Raw genomic sequence first — 21,156 nt, forward strand, 5'->3', positions numbered from 1 at the left:
TGAAATCTTTAATCACAGTACCCAGTCCCAGATTGCTACGGCTCAGTCTGATTGAATAGCAAAGAAAAAATAGAAAGCATACATTTAAAACATGTTTATTTTACAATGCTTGCAAAGCAACGAAAATATTTATTTTTTAAATCTTTGAAGCAACAATGCTAAGTAAAACACGGTAAAGAAGCAAGCTGTCTACCTGATGAGCAATACTTAGTATTACGTATGCTGATATTATATATCTGTCAAACCGATGCTGCTGTCATTGCGGTCTTGGGGGAGGATATATAAATATATATATATATATATATATATATATATATATATATATATATATATATATATATATATATATATATATATATATATATATATATATATATATATATATATATATATATATATATATATATATATATATATATATATATATATATATATATATATATATATATATATATATATATATATATATATATATATATATATATATATATATATATATATATATATATATATATATATATATATATATATATATATACATATATATACATATATATAATATATATATATATATATATATATATATATATATATATATATATATATATATATATATATATATATATATATATATATATATATATGTATATGTATAAATAGAATACAAAGTTAACAACCTACGACCTAATAATTGTCTTAATGCGTGCCCCGTTTACCAATATGATCTAACCACAAAAGGCCGCGAAGCCTTAGAAACAGATGTACGGCCTCTTTTCATCTGATTAGGGGAAACTTGAGGCATTTTCCACAGTCTTTCTTCATCCCTCGCTGAGGACACACGCCGCTCGAGGAGTTCCGGAAGTTAGCACGGATGTAACAGCAGGAAGCTTGTTATCTGATGCCCGTACACTAAAACTGACTAGAACACTTTAGGTGAGTTGAAAAGACTAAATCAAATGAGTAAAATCCTCTCAGCATACGCCTCAGATAGGACACCTTCCGGACCTTGATATCAGTCAGCAACTGTCTCCCTGCTCTAGCACTTTGGAGCACATTTCCGTTGCTGACCATATCGGTCCATGGAATTCGTAGCATTTTACGATGCAGCCACATTTCGAATGCTTCTAGTCGATTCATAGTGCTGACTTTGAGGGTCCACGATTCAACTCCGTATAGAAGTACTGACATAAGATAAGACCTTCTTCTTCTTCTTCTTCATGAGCCATCTGATGATCTCCACTGCTGGATAAAAACCTCTACTTTTTTTCCCATTTCCTCCGGTTGGTTGCTGCTTGCAGCCAGTTTTTACCCCCAACAGCGACAATGTCGTCAGACCATCTCTTTTGGGGTCTTGCAACACCTCTTTTGCTGTCCCAAGGTCTCCATCGTACAATTGTTGGGGTCCATCTTGTGGGGTCCTGTCTTGCAATTATATTAATAATAAAATTTATTTATATTTCTAAATTTATGAGGCGAATGTACTTGGGAATAGGAAAGGAAGACCGAGAAAAACTTGGCATGATCAAGCATGTCAAATACCTGAAAGTGGTCAGATGAAAGGAGTCGGAATAATTGCCGGGTATTTCCATATGCGGGATGCATGAATGTGGAAGAGGCGAAGATTGTTTGCAACGACAGGTTGCGTTCTGTTCCCTCTGCCTATCCCTGTGGGGAAGCGGCGTGACGGCTAGTTAGTTATAATAAGCATAATTGAAATCCTGAATTAATTCATCGCTTTAAGTAATTTAATTCATACAATTTCATAATACCGAATTCCAAAGAAAAATCGTAATTCTGTCCATTCTCTTTGTCTACCCCTGCAGAAAATCGGAGTGTTGGTTATTTAGTAAGTTAACATAATTAAAACCTTAAATTAATTTATTGATTTAAGTAAGTAATTTCGCTCGGAGTTACCCAATAACATAGAAATTATCATACTTTTGAATAATTTATGTAGAGCCATTTACGTAATATTCTATCCCAAAAAATATTATGCAAAATTATTAAACTGTATGCTAAAAATTTGCGATTAAATTAAGAAGAAAATAATAAAAAGTCATCTTCAAAACAAATGCATTTTCTCCAAAGACAAATCATTTGCTCGTAATAATAGTATCTAAGGATTGATAATTCATTATTAAGAATTAAGTGAAATTAGGTATATCGAACTACCGATATAAGCTGACATTGCATTGGTGACAAATATTGAATATTAACTCATTTATTATATATAATGCTCATAAAGTATGTTCATTACAAGAATGACAATAACTGGTAGAGTAAAACCTACCACTGACTACCTACCCTTTGTACAAGATTTATAATAATCATGTTCACATAACCTGAAGCATATATATTTGTTGAAAAAACAGTAACATAAGAAACTATTAAAACTCGCGTAATGTTATTAATATTAATATCGTAACATTAAATAAAAACTTTAAACATTTAATTATTTCTATTCAAAATGCAAGGATATGAAAGTCTTCTTCTAACCCTTATTAACACCCAATGGTGCATAGGACAATGCATCGTATAGAATCGGTGTTATATTGATCGTTAAATATATGAAGGACGGGTGATTCGCCCTGCCCGAAATAAATGTTATCGTTCAAAAAACACTTTTTCAGATTTTTTTAACCCCCCTCCTGGGAATCGAACCCGGAGCCTCCAACTAGTAGCCAGATGCGCTGACCACGATACTACGGAGACTTACATAAAAGAAGGAATAAAAAACTTATTTTTTAATTGACCTATTCGGCTAAATAATTCATAGACCGAATACGAAGAGGTCAAAATCGTAATAAATATTCTGAAGTAGAGAACCTCACTATGTACATAGAATAAAATGTTTCTGGGTAAAGATTGACATTAAGTCGACTGTATAAAACTGAATATGTAAAATAAATTACCTAATTGGATTTATTTTGCCGGTTTATACGTACATATGAAGAAAATATTTTTATGGCTTCTTAATTATCTTGTTGATACTCCATAAGGTTTCATTACTATCATTATCGCATTACTGGCAGGTTAAAGAACTCATTACTTTGTGTGAAAAACTGGTAAATATTTTTCAATATTTAAAAGTAAGTGGAAGAAAATACTGATAGTTAATACAATAAACACAAATAGTTGCGAGTTTCAAAAGATATATTTCAAGATATTATTTAAATTTCATCATATTCCGTTCTCGTAACCAAAATACCAAAAATTCCAATGGCGTAAAAACGGGGCAGTACAATAATGGGACTTTATGCATAATGGATGCAGGTTGTACAACTTTATTGCATAATAATTAAAACAAAATTACCAAAAGAGGTATGTGTTTTGTTGAATGCCTTTCTGTATTTGTGGTTTTACAAATTTCAACAGCTTCCCTTTAGGAATTAAAAATATAAAAGACGCAAACACTAAAAAAGAAACTTAACGAACACTACGAACATATATAGTTTATACAATAGAAAACTAAACAAGATAACTCCCTCGTACCGCATAAATATATATGTTCCCCTGAAATATATATTTTTTTATGAATAACATGATACTAATAACAAAAAAAACAAAAAAAGTCCCTCTCCAAGCACAAGAGCTCAGTCTCTTTTGTAGAGGCTCAGCGCAACTAAAATTATTATCTTATATTAAGTAGGAATGTATAGAAATTGTATAAAAATATTATATTACATAAATACATTTTTTTAAGTGTCGGGTTGTGGTCCCTTGGTTAGTGTCGCGGACTCTTGAGTCAGATTTTCTCGGTTCGAACCCACTCTACCACAATTTGATACCTAATTCTAATAATGAGCTGCTTAGGCTCACAGAAATAGTAAGAAATTTAAGTATTTTTGTAAATAATAAAAACACAAATACTTCTCTTTTTTAGTAGGACCTACATTTACATAAAGTGTGTTAAGTGAAGATTAAACCGTATTTAATAGTGATGACTTTTTTTAAATATTATTTGTAGCCGAAACGAGCGTATCTTATCAGTCGTACGATGGGTGACCTACTGAATCCCGCTACCCTGCCCGACCCTCTGGAAAGGTACCAGCTGGGCGCGCGGCTCGGGGCGGGCGTGTTCGGGCAGGTGTACGAGGCCGCGGACTCTCAGGCCGCAGGGAAGAAGGTGGCCGTGAAGATCCAGACCGTCACCCCCGACTCCGAGAAGGGCATCCTCGACGAGTACGGGGTCCTCAAGGACTTCTGCACCACACATGTAAACCTGGTCGACTTCTATGGTGTATTTTGCGATCGCAGCGATGCCATAGACAAAATTTGGTTCGTCATAGAGGTAAGATAAATATTATATTCTATATTCAAATATTTTATCGCGGGAAATGTTGCTTACATAGGTTGAGGGAAACATTTATAAAGCATCATAATTCGCAATTTTTAAAGTGTGATTAAATTTTTTCAACTAATGAATTATTAATATTGACATCTCAACATAGATGACAAACAATATGGAAGTGTGGGTATTTACAAGGCTTACGACCTTACATATAGCGTAAAAATCTTCCATACATTTCACGAATTTGTCTCTGCTAAATAAATTTTAAAAACTTACTCCACCCAACCGTAGATGGTGCCCAGAACTCACATTTGAAAGAAGATGTCAATTATAGGATATATACTAGTTCCGAAATTTGAGTAGTGTAGTTGTCAATCAAGGGTAGAATGGTGAATATTACATGTGTAACATATTTCCATTTTCTTCTTTGTCTACGTTGAGATGTCAACACCATGATTCATTTTGACCTTACGCATTGGGGCAATGTATAACTACTATTTTTCCTCCATTTTCTTTCCCATATGGCATATCGCCCTGAGCTCCATCACCTGCATCCCATCAGATGTATCTTACTTCTAAATCCAAAAATCCGGAGCTCAGGATCATCCCACATTTTTTTTACTTACTCTCAATTACTGCGTGCAAAGAAGTGTTAGCTTCAAAAATACTAACAACATTGAAAATTTAAGTTTTCTTCTAACATTATTCGCTGGAACTATATATGATAATAAAACAATATCTGTTTATACTTTTCCACTTTGATTTTATTAATTTAACTGGTGAAATAATTTTAAAGGTGAAAAAAGCTATTAAATTACTGTTTTCTTACATAACATTGGAAATCAGTAAAATCTTTTAAATTGATTAAGGTTTTCCTAATGCTTCGATAAAATAAAAGCAATACTATATCTCAATAGAACATTTATTATGTGTTGTTTATTTACATCATTACAGTATTGTGAATGTGGTGCAGCCATAGACTTGGTACGCGGTCTTCTAAATATGGACAGAAAAATGAAAGAAGAGCATATTGCCTTTATCTTGAAGGAAACAATAAAGGTACAAAGATTAACCAAATCAAATCAGTTATATTTTACGAAAATTATAAAATATGAAACTTTTTAAGTTCTAGAAACAGTAGATTTCATGCATCGCTCTCTACGAGTATCATCACACTCTTTATTGTTATATCAGGATTAGAAAATAGTTATGCGAAATTTAATTCAAGAAAATCTTTTTTATAAATGGAATATTTCTTTTATCCTTGAATTTAGATAATTCAAACTCTAAAAAAGGAATTCTAGGTTTATGATAGCTGAAGTATGATACTAAAAATTTAGACTGCAAATTTTCTAAATATTGAGAGAATACTGTGTTGATGGTAGTGCCTGATTTGATTGCAGACTAATCTTTATCAGTGTTCAATTTTAACTTGAATTTTTCATCTGAAAATCTTATCAATGCTTGAGCTTTGTCTGAGTTGAAGTTGGTGTTGAAATATCCACTCATAATTATTGGTATTTTATTCAGTTCTTTTCCCAGCAATGCTGCATGCTCAAAAGTGGAAATTGTTAGCTAATGAATATTAAAACATGTTCAGATAATAAACAGTATGATACGCAAGCATCTACTAGTTCCCTATGCAATGTATCAACACATTACACAAGGCGCATGTGCGTAGACTGTCTATGATGACGTAAGCGACGAAGAGAGTAGAAATGATTCTCCCACTCTTTCCTTTCAACTTCCGGTTGAATTAGGAGAAAAGGAAGCATCTCACTTTTTCGCCTAATCCAGGCCAATTTGCCCTACCTAAAAAAGTTATACTTTAAAAAATATATATGAAGGATTTTTGGGCTGACATAACCTACTTTTAATTTATATATTTAATTTATATACAGGCTCTCAGCTATCTCCACGAGCAAAATGTTATTCATCGTGACGTCCGAGCAAGTAACATTCTACTCAACAAAGACGGAGATGTCAAGTTAACCGACTTTGGTCTGTCATGCAGACTGGCCACCAACGCGGGGAAAAGGAATTCTGTGGTAGGATCGCCGAGCTGGATGGCTCCGGAAGTGGTCAGCGGAGGAGACTCGGAATATGGAATCAGGGCTGATGTGTGGGCATTGGGAATAACGGCTGTAGAACTAGCTGACGGGAAAGCGCCCTTCCAGGAAATGCATCCAACAAGGGCTCTATTTCAAATTGTAAGGAACCCGCCTCCGGGCTTGCAGAGGCCTTCCAACTGGTCTAATGATCTTAACGACTTCATATCAGAGTAAATAATAAAATTATTCATCATATTTTAACATGCTATATTTTCTTTAATTTATTGTATTTTATTACTATGTATATTTATAGGTGCTTGGAGAAAAATCCAGAGCATAGACCTTACTCTGTTGAGCTAATGGAGCATCCTTTCATTCAAGCGCTACCAGACAATGATTATCATGTAAGTAGCAAATATAAACTATGCATATATTGATGCTTTAGCTCACAGACATATTGTTGATAGTCCGCCACTCAATAGAGTAGCGGTCTTCTGTTTTTAATAATAAATAAGTGAGTGAAATAATAATATTATTATTTAATTTTACCATTCAAATTAAAGTAAGCATAATTTTAGTTAACTCAAGAGCTGAAAATGCTTTCCAATGAAGTGAGTGAAGCGGGAAAACGCAACCGGCTTCCAGAAAGATTGATTAGGGGAGGGATGCTCCAAACAGAAACTAATCCAGAACCAGAAGCAATGCACGTGGAAGACTTGGCTGCCCTTGAAACTCTTACTGAAGACTCTATATTAGAAGAGCTGGAATCAAAGATGGCTCTTGGATCATTCCAAACATTTATCGGTGATGTGTTGCTTGTTATTAATCCTGGAAAAGAATTTAATATATATGGTGATGAAGTAAGTTGTTAATATCTATTTCACTCCATAAGCAAATCATATTTATATATTATCTATTGATATAGATCAGCCTCCATAGTTAGCGTGTTTGCCTACCATGCTGTAGGTGCCGGGTTCGACTCCCTGGGGAGTCAAATAAAAATGAAATGATTTTTCGCTTTAATATTTATTTAATATCACCCTGGACCAGAACCTGAAGCATACGACTGATTACCTTACTTTCATGGAATTTATGATTTAGATAACACTACTTTAAAAAGATTCAGTGCTCTATGCACCATTGGGTTCGGATAAAGGTCACAAGAAGAAGAAGAAGATTAAAGTAGTTTTTTTTTGTTATTTTAGTATCATTCCAAGTATCAATACAAATCTCGCTCAGATAATGAACCACATGTGTATGCGGTGGCCGATAGCGCTTATCAAGATGCTCTGCATCACAATGAACCTCAGCACATTGTATTTTCTGGCGAGAGTCGTTCAGGAAAAACTACTGCCATGCTTCATACGATGAAACACCTCGCCTTCTTGGGCCACAACCAAAACATAACTGGGGAGAGAATAGAGAAAGCCGTAAGTATTCTCCAAGCTGCAACCAGTGCGGGCACTCCGATCAATGAAGACTCGACACGGTGCATTCTGCAAACTCAGATGACATACAGCAAGTCGGGAAAACTGAGTGGAGCTATATTTTGGTTATATCAGTTGGAAAAGTGGAGAGTGTCAACTACTGATATGTGAGTAAACATTTGTATTAAAATATATAGAATATCTGATGCACGTAGATAGGCTCCGTCGCTCAACTATGTGTCTCAGGTTTGATTCCCATGCAATAAACTAAATGTTTGGCATTCAATTGTAATGTATATTTGTGAAATATATGACTGCAATTATTGATCAAGTTATCACTGCGTCCATTTGATGCGATGCCGTAAAATAAAAATAAAAATTTGAAAATTTTACAAAATTGCCCTGTAAGAAAACGGTTTAAGTATGTTTATTCAGGTGTACTTTTTTTGTGCGATTTGGTGTTCTGGGAGTTTACTCCCTGTCGTTTAATTCTAACATCTTGAATTTCTTTGTGTAAATTCATGCTTACTTAATCATGACTGCACTATGTGTTATAATACAAAATTATTTTGCTTCACAAGTTGCGAAATGGTTATGTAATTGGTAAAAAAATATAGTGTATGAATAAATCATTTTGGTATGTATTTTAGGACACAAGCTAACTTCAACTTGATATATTACTTTTATGATGGAATGGAAGCAGCAGGCAAACTCGGTAATTACAAACTCGAACCTGAAAGGAAATATAGATACCTAAGAGTACTCGACACACCCCCAAAATTAGCGGGCAAACGAGAAGACCCAGAAGGAAATGTAAAGAAATTCCAAGAGATTGAACAGTACCTTAAGGACCTTGAGTTTGATGATACTGATATCGAAGCGCTCTGGCGAATAATTGCGGCCATATTAATATTAGGGAATGTGAGATTTAAGGATAGCAACAGCGGTGCCGCAGAAGTGGAGAACTTGGAAGAAGCGGTGAAAGTCATTGGGCTCTTAGGTTTGGATGAAAGCAAGTTCACTTGGGCATTAATCAATTACTGTCTTGTGGAAAAAGGAACCGCTGTTAAACGAAGACACGGTACCGATGAAGCCCGAGATGCTCGTGACGTCCTCGCCGGCACCATCTACAAACGTCTTCTAGATTGGCTCGTCAACTGCATAAACCTCAAATTGTCATTTAGTCGTTCGGTTTTGTAAGTAATACTTTTCTACAAATAGAAATCAATCACCATATTGTATTATAATTTTTTTAATAGAGGAAATGATACAATATAATCACACCAAAGAAGGAAGTAATTGCTTTCTCCGGGACTAGAACATTCTAATGTCATGTCCCCTGCTCTACTGATTAATCTAAGCAGTGTAACCTTAATCGAGAAATTAATCATACCTTTCTAATGTAATCACCTGTATTGCATTGTTTTACCAAACAATACCAACCATTTTTTATTTAATTTAGATACGTAAATCTTTCACGGTAAAGATAGATGGGAGTCGAACGTTTTACATGTTTAATTTATTTAGTAGGTAATATTAAAATTGCAAATATGTACAAACATATTTACAACTTCTTCTTATTTTGTAGCGGAGACAAATTTTCTGTGAGTTTATTGGACATGTTTGGCTTTGAATGCTTTCATCGCAACAGACTAGAACAACTCATAGTTAATACGATGAATGAACAAATGCAGTTCCTATACAACCAACGAATATTTGCTTGGGAAATGCAAGAACAAGAAGAAGAGCAAGTTCCGGTTGTAACATTACACTTTTACGATAATAAGGCAGCAGTGGACCAACTCATGGGAAGACCTTTAGGCCTGTTTTATATTCTAGATGAATCGTGCCGAGCTAATGGAGGTCAAGAATATATAATGAGTAAGTTAATTATACAAAATTGTGTATATACGCTCTTCCTGTTTGGAAATGTATTTAATATTACATAATTGTTCTCAGGCACCATCAAAAACTCTTCCAAGGGACCTTACATAAAATTGTCAGGAAGTCACGAATTCAGTGTAGCTCACTACACAGGAAAGGTTAATTATGACGCTAGAGATTTGGCGGAGAAAAATCAAGACTTTCTTCCTCCTGAAATGATAGAAACCCTGAGAGCTTCTACTGATCAGACCGTGCGACACCTGTTCACAAATAAACTTACCAAGTCAGGAAGTCTTACAGCTCCATCATCCATGATCAAACAGGCGAATGAGGCTAAGGAAAAAGATACTGAACAAAAGACAAGGGTTAGTTACTTGCCTCATGCCTTAAAATAAATTAATGTTACTTATGCTATTATTGGATTAAGATTTAATGTTACAGAAATACAACACTGAGTCCAAAGGGCAGTACTCTCAGGTGCACCGCATGCGCACGGCGTCGTGCACCTTCCGCGCAGCCAGCCTGGAGCTGCTCCGGGCGCTTGCGGCCGGCGCAGGCGGCGGTGGCGCCCACTTTGTGCGCTGCGTGCGTGCCTCCCTGGATCCCGCTACCTGCTCCTTTCAGACCGAAGTGGTGCGCCAGCAGCTCCGGGCCCTCGCGGCCCTCGACACGGCACGAGCCAGGCAGAAGGGATTCTCCGTACGCATTCCATTTGCAGAATTCATTAGGAGGTAAGAAATATCTTCAATATTACCTGGTTTGGACAGCCCTGATTTCTGTTACACAAGACATGACTTTTTTAATAATTCATTTTGATACATCTAATTAGCCCATTAATAAAGACCCTTGGCGGAGCATTAATTACAGCAGCATCATCTGTGTAGTGTAGTAAGGAGATGGATATTCCTAGATCAAGTGGTAATAACTTTTGAGAATGAATTCCTCGAGGATGATAAAGAAAAACGGCGCAAAGATAACTGTTATATGATTATTTTTTTGTTTTGTTTCAGATATAAATTCTTGGCTTTTGACTTTGATGAGAATGTTGATATTACAAAAGATAATTGCAGACTTCTACTGATTCGACTTAAGATGGAGGGATGGGTCATCGGAAATAGTAAAGTTTTCCTGAAATATTACAATGTGGAATATTTGTCCAGGTAGGCCGAGTTGAGAATATTATACATAAATGTAGCTAGTAGTAATATAAGGAAAAAATAAAATATGTACAAATATTTTAGATTGTACGAAGTTCAAGTAAAGAAGATAGTGAAAGTACAATGTATGATGAGAGCATTCCTCGCCCGAAGGCGTATTATGGAGAAGACCAAATCAGCTAAAGCCGGTAAGAGATATTACATTTTATCTTGAATGAACACAATTTTGTTCAACTCTGTACGAATAACAACCTTTTCAATTACCAGCGACCGACCTACAGCGTCAGAATACAAAAGATATGTCAGAAGAGGACGCCGCTATTAGGATTCAGAAAGGTGAGCCGTATATTGCGTAACACCTGTAGTCACATTATGCACAGAAAGTATGTCGCTATTCACCTATCACAATTCTTAGCCTTTCGCGGATACACCGTGCGCAAAGCGTATGGCCCCCTCATCAACAAATCCACGGGTAAAATCGATGAAGAAACAGCAGAATTCCTACGGCGTTTTACGGCCAAATGGCGCAGTCGAACAATATTCCAAGTCTTGCTGCAATACCGAGCCGTACGGTACCAAGATTTGGTTAACTTTTCTCAGCAGGTAACCTCTGTACAACTCAATCCTTGTATGTACTTGTATGTACACAATTTCATCAGGATTTACGTTATAATGTGATTTGGTAATTTTTCAGGTTCATCTATTCAATCAGACGATGATGCAGAGTCTGTTGAACACTAGTACTGGCGTACTAATCGACCGCATAGATCCCCAAGCTAGACCTTTAGAATTCTTGGGCCCCCTTCAACCTTCCGTGTGGAAACTCCCATTTAGAATACTCGAGCTCCCCTACTTCGATACTACTTATATGTGTGATCCATCTGCAAAGTGCGGGTATGAAGTTACAAATCTCAAAAATTTCACATTATACAGATATTTGAATTTTTTTTCTAAATGAACTGATCCAACATATATTTTCAGCGATACAATGGGTTATGACTCGGAATCGGAATCATGGGATCAGCCGCTTCAAAGAAGAACGGCAACAGCCAGTCACCAAATTCGCTCCTCGATGCAGCGTATACAGAATGAAAGACCCCCCTCTCCTTACGGTGAAGCTCCACCTTCAAACCAAAGTCTAATAAATGTACCTTTTAGTAGAGATCCATCTCAGCCTCCCAAACGACTCCCGAGCGACACGAGCAGGCAAGCCAACCACTCGGGTTACACGGCACCCACGTACAACAGGCAGGGATACGGGTGTATCAAACAACAAGCCTGGCTCGACAATGAAGCATCCGGCCGAACACCGGTCTATAAGAAGAAGCACGCCCCTCCGACACCATCTAAAGTCACTCTGATCAACAGACATTATCCCACCCCGGCTCCACGCTCGACAGCCATCAACAGTAATATAGATACTCAAGATGATTGGCAGTTCCCCAAGCTAGGGCCTAAATTAGATAAGAACAGGAACATGTACGGGGGATCGCTTCCTAACGATATGAACAACCCCATTAAGGAACTGCAACAACTGGCGGGATCGAAGAACACAAATTCTACCGTCGGAGACGACCCGCCGTTTAATTTTCAGGCCATGCTTCGTAAAACTCCGAGAAATCGAGCATCGATGAAACGAATGGGAGAATCTCCTCTCTCTGTTCCGATAGAATCTTATTCACCGGTAGCTCTTCCCTCCTATTTGGATAATTCCAAACCTCTGACACCGGATCACGGGAAAGGCAAAGCTCCCCCTCCACCGAGACCAAAATCCTGCAATAACTTGAAAAGAATGGATTCGGCAGAAAGATTCAAGATGGCGATTAAGCGTACGGATTCATCTCAGAGTTTTTTATCCTCTTTATTAAACGGCAATGCGGGAGAAACTGTTCAATTAGCTCCCGGCATCACAGTGGAAGGTCTCGTTATTGACTTGTAATAACTGAAACTAGCGTGTAAATTACTGTGTTCAATATGAATTTCACATTCGCTGCCAACTATCATAGTAAAACAATTGGAGCATGTGAGAAAAAAAATTATGGACCATATTTCCTAATATTACTCACCGCTTTGTGATTTCCCATAAATAGTTGCACATTTTTATAATTATGTATTCAAAAAAATATTATTTATAGGATTTCATTAATATAATCGATAATGAACGAAAGATAAAATATTACGTTCATCTAATTTATGTTGATATTGTTCCGCATTAATGTGCATAACAAAAAAGATTTTATATTTATTCAAATAAAATACTGTGTTAAAAAAATATTTTTAATTTTTGTTTTGAATACATGTTTTCAAATTAAACAAGAGTGAATTTGAAAGACATTTCATTTATTAATATGTAAATACATTCATTACAAAAATACATTTAGACAGTTACACGGTATGTTATAAATATATAGTATTCAAAATTATTGTAATTATAAAAAAATTTGGATGAACTCTTTCATCTTGCAGTCTCATCCATATTTAATGTGCATATCATCAATATACAAATTTATCACTGTATCAAAATATAGCTTTTCCAAATTCCGTAAAGATATTTATAAAAATATTCAGGTCCATCCTTTTCTTCCAAATACAAATTGATATTAAAGCACATACAGTCCAAAAATACCTTTAAATTCATAAGCCACATGGATACTACTTTTAGGGCTATGTCATCAGTTATGAAACAACCCTGGTAACATTCACTCCAGCTTTTACTTATAAACCCAGGTTACATGAATTAATATGTATATAAAACAAGTGAAATGTCCATTTACCCAAAATTTGTTTTCAATCATTTATACACAAAAATATCTTCGCTTCAATACCTACCAAATACTATTACAATTTGCACTCTTTAGTTATATAAGTAAAAAAAATATTTTGTTTGACTACAAAAATAAAATGGCACGTATACGATGTACAATCCAAATATTCGTTTTATTTGTAATATAATTATTATATCCGACAATGTAATTGACAAAACCTAAAAAAATACCACATAATTGGTAATACTTCACTAACTTATGAGCACACTGAGATACATATTTAATTATCTTAATGACTAGCAAAATAATGTCACAGTACAAAAAACAAACCACAGCAAACTTACTTTACTATTATTTTTTAATAATCATGTCAACTTGAGCTGTAAATATCACTGACTTATTCCAAATGCTTTAAATGCATCTCTTATTACTCTAATCAAAATAAAGGAAATGTTTCTTACACTCCTGTCTTTCACAGCTCAAAGGTGATTTATCAAAAATTATCATTTGGTCAACGCTCTCTTATTCAGTAAATCTAGTGGATTCAACCCTGATTTATTTTCAAATATATACATTCAAATATTATTAAAATAAAGTCGAACTCGGTTATAACGAGGATGACGGGACTGACTGAATTTGCTCATTATACCCGAGTATAGGTATTTTTTCATTAACATACCTATCACATGAAGACATGAAGTATCTGGAATCAGAATAAGTCGCAATTCAAATAAAATACACAATCAACCCATTACAAGTATGTCATATTTTTCTGTCAATCAACTTTTCATTTAAAATTTGGAAAATCTTACGCTTTTGTAGGTACAAAACCATTGTTGCAAAGTTTCATCAAAATTCGTACGATCATTTTGTACCTATTTTTTTCGGGTCTGTGATGTTATTTTCAAATGCAGATAAAAATACAATGTTGACAATATGGATGATATAAACTTTTTACATACTTCAACATTTTTCGCGCCACATTCTTTTTCACAAGTAATTTCCGCCTTTTCACTAATTGAGAGACACTTTCTCTTATTAGTAGACATGTTTATAATTCGAGGGTAATTAACTAATCTGCTCAAGAGAATTGATCTGACATTACCCATCTCATAATGTGTATTATGCATTGCCCAGAGTAAGTACTCGTATAGGACATATAAAATGTGGAAACTATCGTAAAAATCCCCGAAACAAGCATGACATTCATAAACTATAAAAAAGTTGTTTATTGCAATAAAGTACGTCCCTACAGACACGACAAAGCTTGCAATTTGCAGCATGCAATTTAAACCCATATGCGTTGAACCTTTTTTTTAATTATTAAATTATCGGTGACAACACCAATTTTGTACTTAGTGTCATAAATTTAATCTGACCCTGGCGGCATCGATCTTATTGCCTGGTCGAATTTTATTGCTTAAGGTCGAAAACGTTTTAAAAAATTAAAATATTTATAACATTAAAAAATAGACAATTTCTTTTTGCTCGCTATAGCCGAGAAGTTGCTCGTTATAAATGTATGCAGAAAATCATAAACCAAAATATCAAATGATGTTTCCTCGTTATATCTGAGATCTCACTATATCCGTGCTCGAAATAACCAAGTTCGACTGTATTAGTATTTAAATTTTATCAAATTACATGTTTATAATTATTTTTGTTGACATAATCTCATTAAAAATCCATCAAATATCAATGATAATATTCATCTACATAAATTATCACATTACAGACATGTCCAACTGATAATGTAAGATCGGCAGAATATGCAAAAAGTTATTGATATGTAACATAATCAAACACTAAAAATATCCATGAAAAAATTCTCCTTTACCCGTATCTGCATCAAATGAAGTAAAGGGTACATTAATCGATTCAGAGAAGCAATGCTTGGTTGCTAAATACACAAAGGCAATATGATCAGTCCTCTTACTGGTCCAGGATAATATAAAATAAAAATTACAGTGAAAAAATCACATGTATATAATTATTTTGACCCCGCATGGAAATTGAATTCAGGACTTCATGTATGGTGACCAAATGTATTAACCACTACACTATGTACATGGATATAATACAAATCAACAAAAACTGTCAGAACACAGATTTTATTTCAATCTTATAAACCAGAAAACAAAATTACAGAATTATATACAAAACCAATCCTTTGTATATAGTCTTTTTGCATAAATCTCAAATATATCGCGTTACTTTGTTTTTGTTATAAATTACTACCCATCAAGTAACGTTTCCGCAGATAAGTCATTATTCATTGGACATGTTTATGGACATTTTAAATAAGCATAAAAAGCTAGTTTGAGTGTTTAAATTTACTTTTCTTTCAAAGTTATTTTATGCATTCCAACCACAACACAATATCATAAATAAATGCAAAGTTTCTTGTCTCAAATTCTATGATCAAATCATGGAATAATTACTTAATCTCAAAAATGCATTTTTTCATATATTTATAAAGGGTTTAGTATTTTCATGAGAATATTGATAATTTTATTTATAAAAATCAGTTAGATATATTACTCCAATGTGTAAAACATTCACGAAATACCAATTGTAAAATAGTAAACCCCTCATCAGACTATTTTAAGGAATCTTCAAAATAACTTTTAAGGAACAAACTAATTCAAGCTGCTTTTGGAGTGTGTAATAATTTCGGTGAACATTATGCATCTTCATATTTAAAAATTAACCTACAATTAATGAATACAGAAATATATTTGTTTTAAAAATATTTCAAAATATTTAGATTCCTATCATATAAAAATTAGAGATCTCTAATATCCATGTATTATTATGAATATTATAAGCTTTTGACACAATTATTTTGTGATAATTTAATTTGCAGCTGAGAATTTTTAATATTTTTTTATGATATAGTAGATTATCAGTAATAAACACAGCAACCTCTGATCGAATCCATAATATCAATCCCTCATATGCATACTATCCTATCGTAAGCCACAAATTGACAAGTGGATATAATACTGTTTGTAATATTTGGTAATTTAAAACAACCCTCAAGTTATATACTTACATACTTATGCAGTGGGCGGATAGAATTTTTAGCACAAATTTTATTGACAACAACCTTATGAAAAAAATCACAGAGAGAACCTTTCGTTTTTGTCACTTTTTTTCAAATATTGTGTGAAAATATGTTTAGCACTTCTTCATATTTTTTTATGGAAAATCCGAAACTAGCGACATTTTTAAAATGGCGCCTGGTTCCCCAACAGCCCTCGATAGGAGATCTGGTTCTGCAGTTTGCTTCCAGTCAACATAGATACTATCCAACTAGATTTGATATTGACATTTAAATTATGCATTCGATGGATAGAGATTGTCATATTTGTTAAAAATATCTTCATAAATCCGAGAACATAGTACGGCAGATAATCTTAAATATATTAATTTTTAATCGGTCATAAAAATGGAATGAAAACCGCTTGAGCGGGAAATGCAGGTACATTGCATCGGTGGAAATCATTCGATGCCTTCCATATGTATGTCTGCCAGGAGCGCAGAGGGGCTGGGCGGCGAGGGGCACGTGAGCACGGCGTGCGCCTCCATGAGCACCACCAGACACTTGCGCGCCTCCACGCGCCCGATGTCGTGCTTGCGGACCACGTGGTCGAACCACGCGGTCTGCGATATGCAGGTTGAAGAGCACAGCTTGCAAAAGGGTCTGGGAAAAGAGATTCAGTGAAGAATTTAAAAAATAAATATTAGAAATACATAAACAAAATTCATGATTTGTAAAGTACATTGAAGGATATTTTGCCGACAGTATTTTTTTGGATTATTATGCTGTGCAGATAGATGTTTTGTTTCAAATTAAAAATGACTTTTTCTCTTATGAGACTTATAATAATCATGAAGAATATATCGTGATAAGAGGAGATTTTAGACATATTAACCGTTTTAGTGCAACAAAAAAAATCTTATATGTACACTAAAATTGTTAAAGATTATTTTTGCCAAATTGGTCCATTTCAAATGAAGAGAACATTGTAAGGGTGAAACAATAGGTTTTTACAAAAAAAAAATTAAAAATTTTCACTAAAAATAGTTAAATTTGTTTATTTGTGAATATTATAGATGAATCGGAACTTTAGAAATGCACGCACTGCGACACAACCTCCCAGCTCGACCGCCAAAATACACTGGCATCATTGTCGATATATCGGACGCGTTTCCAGCAAAGTATACCAGAATCGATGTATCAATTCTCAGCACTCTTAATGGTCAACGTAAATAAGACAAATTATTCAATCAGCAGATTTGAATTATGTCGATCTGAAAGACGGCCGACGAGATTCATGCATTATTCATTTGATATAACAACAACGGCAGCTAGTCAGTTGTGGTCTAGTGGTTAGTGTCGCACTCATAAGAATATTTTTTTCAAGGCCAGCGTTTGCAGAACTAATAAGTCAGCTAGCTGCATGGGAAGGTTATAACATTATAGTTACTTGTCTGCTCTGTGTCTGGTTTTGATGTGCCGTCTACGATAGCCCCAAGTGTGGTACACTCTAGTGCAGAAGGGACAGGGAAACTTCGGACTCTTGTACTCATCGAGGCTGCTCAGCTCATTACAATCTACAACAAACATAAAGGAATGACAATATATACAAATATTTGTACACATATTATATTGAATTGTACAAATATGATTGAGGTTTAATTATATTGAAAAGTAAAAAAGACAATATATTAAAAACATTTGAGTGTTCACCCATCCGCAAATCAGTTTGTTTTTAATATGTATTCAAATATACTAATTAAATGTATCGGAAAGTAAAAAAAGCTGCTCCGCCCGGAGGGGAGGTGACATGGATTGTCAAACAATGAATGCGCTAATATTTTGGACCTGATAAAACAAGAACAAACATAGAAATAATCTTTAAATGCAGAAAAAGGCAGCATGCACTAAACAGATTGATTTTCGTGGTATGAATCAGCCAAACAAATCGTAACGCTCACGTGTGACTCATACTTTTAAAATGTTGAAATTCAACCGAGTTATGAAAATAAACTGTCTCATAAAATTATAACTTTTGTGAAATGTGATAAATTGAAAAGAAAACTTGTGCCGTATCTGGCGGCACTCCAGTGCTAAGGGTTAAATCTTCCAATATAACACGGTTGTCAAAAAGAAATACCAAATTAGTATTATGAAATGCTATCCTGGAGGTCATGGATTCGATTTCCAGGGGGGGTCAAATAAATATTAGCGATTTTTTCACTTTCATATTTATTCAATATAACCCTGGACTGGTTCCTGAAGCGGAGGGCTGATCACCTATCCTTCATATGTTAATGATCAAGATAACACTGCATTTATATGATGCAGTGCCCTATGCACCATAGGGTGCGGATAAGGATTTGAATGAATGAATGAATACCTGTTTCAATATCCGGGTCACAGGCGATATCACTGTGTAAAATATCATCTATTTCATTCTCCGTCTCAGTCTCTGACACCATATTTTCCTTGCCGCTATCGAGCGTCTCATTCTGTTTGTCAATATTGGCATTTAAGCAGACCATTTTATTGCGAATCTTCGGTTTGTTCTTCTTCTTCTTCTTGTGGCTTTTATTCACACGATTAAATTGTGTGCAAATATTTGTACTGTCAATTTCATTGGACATCTGGCTGCAATTATCGGGACTTTCACATCTCTTGTTACGGTTTGGTAATTCAATATCCGCATTGCAAATGGACTCAATTTCCTCTGGGCCCTCAGTTATAATAGTATCTGCCCAAATCAATTCTGGGGGTTCGGTTTTAGGAATCACCTTTAAAAAATATTTTAATAATAAATAAAACAAAAACAAATTATAATATGCTCCACACACCTTGTGTGGGAGATGATATGCGGCTGTCAGAACTCAAAACACAGTAAGGGACATTTTTTTTGTAGTAGGTTTTTTTTGCATTTTTGGACTAAGTAGATTCTCCTTCTGTTCGTGTCTAAAACAGGAGCCGAGGTGTTTGCCCGATATCATTTTCCACAGATAATTTTTATTACATTGTAACCAATAAATACAAAACATATAAATTGATTTCGTATTGACTTAAATACATTATTAATATTTAAATTCAAAAACTAACTAACCACCACGCCACTTCTCTGCAGAAGTAGGGAGAGAGAATAGAACGCAACACCAATCTGTCTTTGCAAACAATCTTCGCCTCTTCCTGATTCATGCATCTCCTCACACATACACGCCGATTATTCCGACTCCTGGCCGAGTACATCATACTAAATTTTCCTTGGTCTTCCTCTGCTTCTATTACCAACTAAATTTGCATAAAAAAAATTTGAAGTTCTTTATTCACTCATTCGATTCACATGCCCAAAACCATCTCAACACACCTTACTTAATTTTATCGATAATGCTCAGCCTTGCATTCTTCCCTTATATCACCATTCGAACATCTGTCATAAATCGTTTGCCACACATTTCTCTGAGAGATTTTTTTCGACTGCATTGAGTCTACTTTCATCCTTCTTTTGCCAACTCCACGCTCCACTTCATAAATTAGGGTTGGAACCAGAACTTCATTGTTATTATTATTTACCTGTTCGAAATCTGAAAAATCATTTTCATTAGTAGTATCCACCACGGGGTCTGTCTTTAAGAGTTTTGTTGTTGGCTCAGATTCATTTACAACGGGGTATTGCTTCCGTTTAGTCGCTGATTCTACATTATCACTTCCTGTTGTTTGAGAGTCCTCCCCGATCACAGAGAGTCCTTTAATTTTTAAAGATTCAGCAGCTTTCAGTAAATCTGGTAAAAACTCTTGGGTAACATTCACTTCTCCATTATAAATGAATGACAGAAGAGCTTGCAACGCGAGTAGACTCACATCTTGCAGAACAATAATAGGATGTTTACAGGGATTTTGCTGGAATATAAAAAACCATATATTTCAATCACAAATAAAGACATTTTACGAAATTCATGAATGAAAATGTAACAAATACAATATAAAATAAAATGTAATGTAGTAACATAATAAATATTCATTAGAATGCTTTCCTAATAAAAACATATGTTTGAAATATAGAAATATTTTCATATTGCGATTTTTCTAATACTAGTATTTTGATACAATCGTTTGAATATTATAAATGAACTTACTGTGAAAATGGAGCTAAATAAAGGACTACAGGCAGACAATACGATTTTATGGGCTTTCACACTCTCCCCTTCAGACACTAAAGTGACATCGGCATATCCTTGATCATAAAATAATGATTTCAAATTATTTAACATATTCATTTGAAATCCATTCCATTTCAAACTTATCTCATTCGATGTCATTTTGTAAACAATATTGTATGTAATTTCTGCCAAAAAAAAAACACGGAAATTGCGAAAACTGGCAATAAGCCATAGAAAAAACCAAACACAAACCCAAAAATGCGGGTCGACCGAAAATCACAGACAAGGAAAATGACAGCACGGTCAGAGACAACAGCACCTACTTTTATTATATCGTACCACAATTACGTAGGAACCTCAATATATATATTTTTTATTTGGTTCAGA

The 21,156-nt window shown here is 34.5% G+C and overlaps 2 protein-coding genes across 3 annotated transcripts; one reads left to right on the plus strand and one right to left on the minus strand.

Annotated features, from left to right (window-relative positions):
- Window positions 1-812: 812 nt before the first annotated feature.
- LOC148306482 (neither inactivation nor afterpotential protein C-like) lies at window positions 813-13,006 on the plus strand. Of its 2 annotated transcripts, XM_088264916.1 has the most exons (17): window positions 813-933; window positions 3,968-4,291; window positions 5,246-5,350; window positions 6,193-6,572; window positions 6,656-6,746; window positions 6,921-7,202; window positions 7,548-7,936; window positions 8,420-8,965; window positions 9,358-9,650; window positions 9,729-10,018; window positions 10,095-10,384; window positions 10,664-10,813; window positions 10,895-10,998; window positions 11,078-11,146; window positions 11,226-11,413; window positions 11,505-11,704; window positions 11,792-13,006. In XM_088264916.1, exons 2-17 carry the CDS (start codon window positions 3,998-4,000, stop codon window positions 12,747-12,749), a joined length of 4,629 nt encoding a protein of 1,542 aa, XP_088121042.1. In that variant the 5' UTR covers window positions 813-933; window positions 3,968-3,997; the 3' UTR covers window positions 12,750-13,006. The 2 variants fall into 2 exon arrangements, with proteins under 2 accessions (XP_088121042.1, XP_088121043.1); XM_088264917.1 differs by lacking the exon at window positions 813-933 and having other exon boundaries at window positions 3,761-4,291.
- Window positions 13,007-15,232: 2,226 nt separating this feature from the next.
- On the minus strand, window positions 15,233-21,021 carry LOC148306483 (uncharacterized). Its single transcript, XM_088264948.1, has 5 exons — window positions 20,746-21,021; window positions 20,183-20,509; window positions 19,002-19,395; window positions 18,069-18,195; window positions 15,233-17,281 (listed from the first exon to the last, which is right to left on the minus strand). The coding sequence occupies exons 1-5, from the start codon at window positions 20,926-20,928 to the stop codon at window positions 17,080-17,082; spliced, it is 1,233 nt and encodes a 410-aa protein (XP_088121074.1). The 5' UTR covers window positions 20,929-21,021; the 3' UTR covers window positions 15,233-17,079.
- Window positions 21,022-21,156: the final 135 nt, after the last annotated feature.

Source organism: Brachycentrus maculatus, unplaced genomic scaffold, assembly GCF_059751285.1.
Source record: "Brachycentrus maculatus isolate JH-2025_06_01 unplaced genomic scaffold, ASM5975128v1 h1tg000240l, whole genome shotgun sequence".
Classification (NCBI taxonomy): domain Eukaryota; kingdom Metazoa; phylum Arthropoda; class Insecta; order Trichoptera; family Brachycentridae; genus Brachycentrus; species Brachycentrus maculatus.

Excerpts from the sequence above, each read along its gene's own strand:
- LOC148306482 (XM_088264916.1), top strand. The coding sequence starts at position 3,998 with ATGGGTGACCTACTGAATCCCGCTACCCTGCCCGACCCTCTGGAAAGG. Across the intron at positions 4,292-5,245 it reads AAATTTGGTTCGTCATAGAG|TATTGTGAATGTGGTGCAGC; the intron begins GTAAGATAAATA and ends ACATCATTACAG. Across the intron at positions 11,147-11,225 it reads CGCTATTAGGATTCAGAAAG|CCTTTCGCGGATACACCGTG; the intron begins GTGAGCCGTATA and ends CACAATTCTTAG.
- LOC148306483 (XM_088264948.1), bottom strand. The coding sequence starts at position 20,928 with ATGACATCGAATGAGATAAGTTTGAAATGGAATGGATTTCAAATGAAT. Across the intron at positions 20,510-20,745 it reads TATTTAGCTCCATTTTCACA|CAAAATCCCTGTAAACATCC; the intron begins GTAAGTTCATTT and ends TTTATATTCCAG. Across the intron at positions 19,396-20,182 it reads ATTTTTCAGATTTCGAACAG|GTGATTCCTAAAACCGAACC; the intron begins GTAAATAATAAT and ends TATTTTTTAAAG.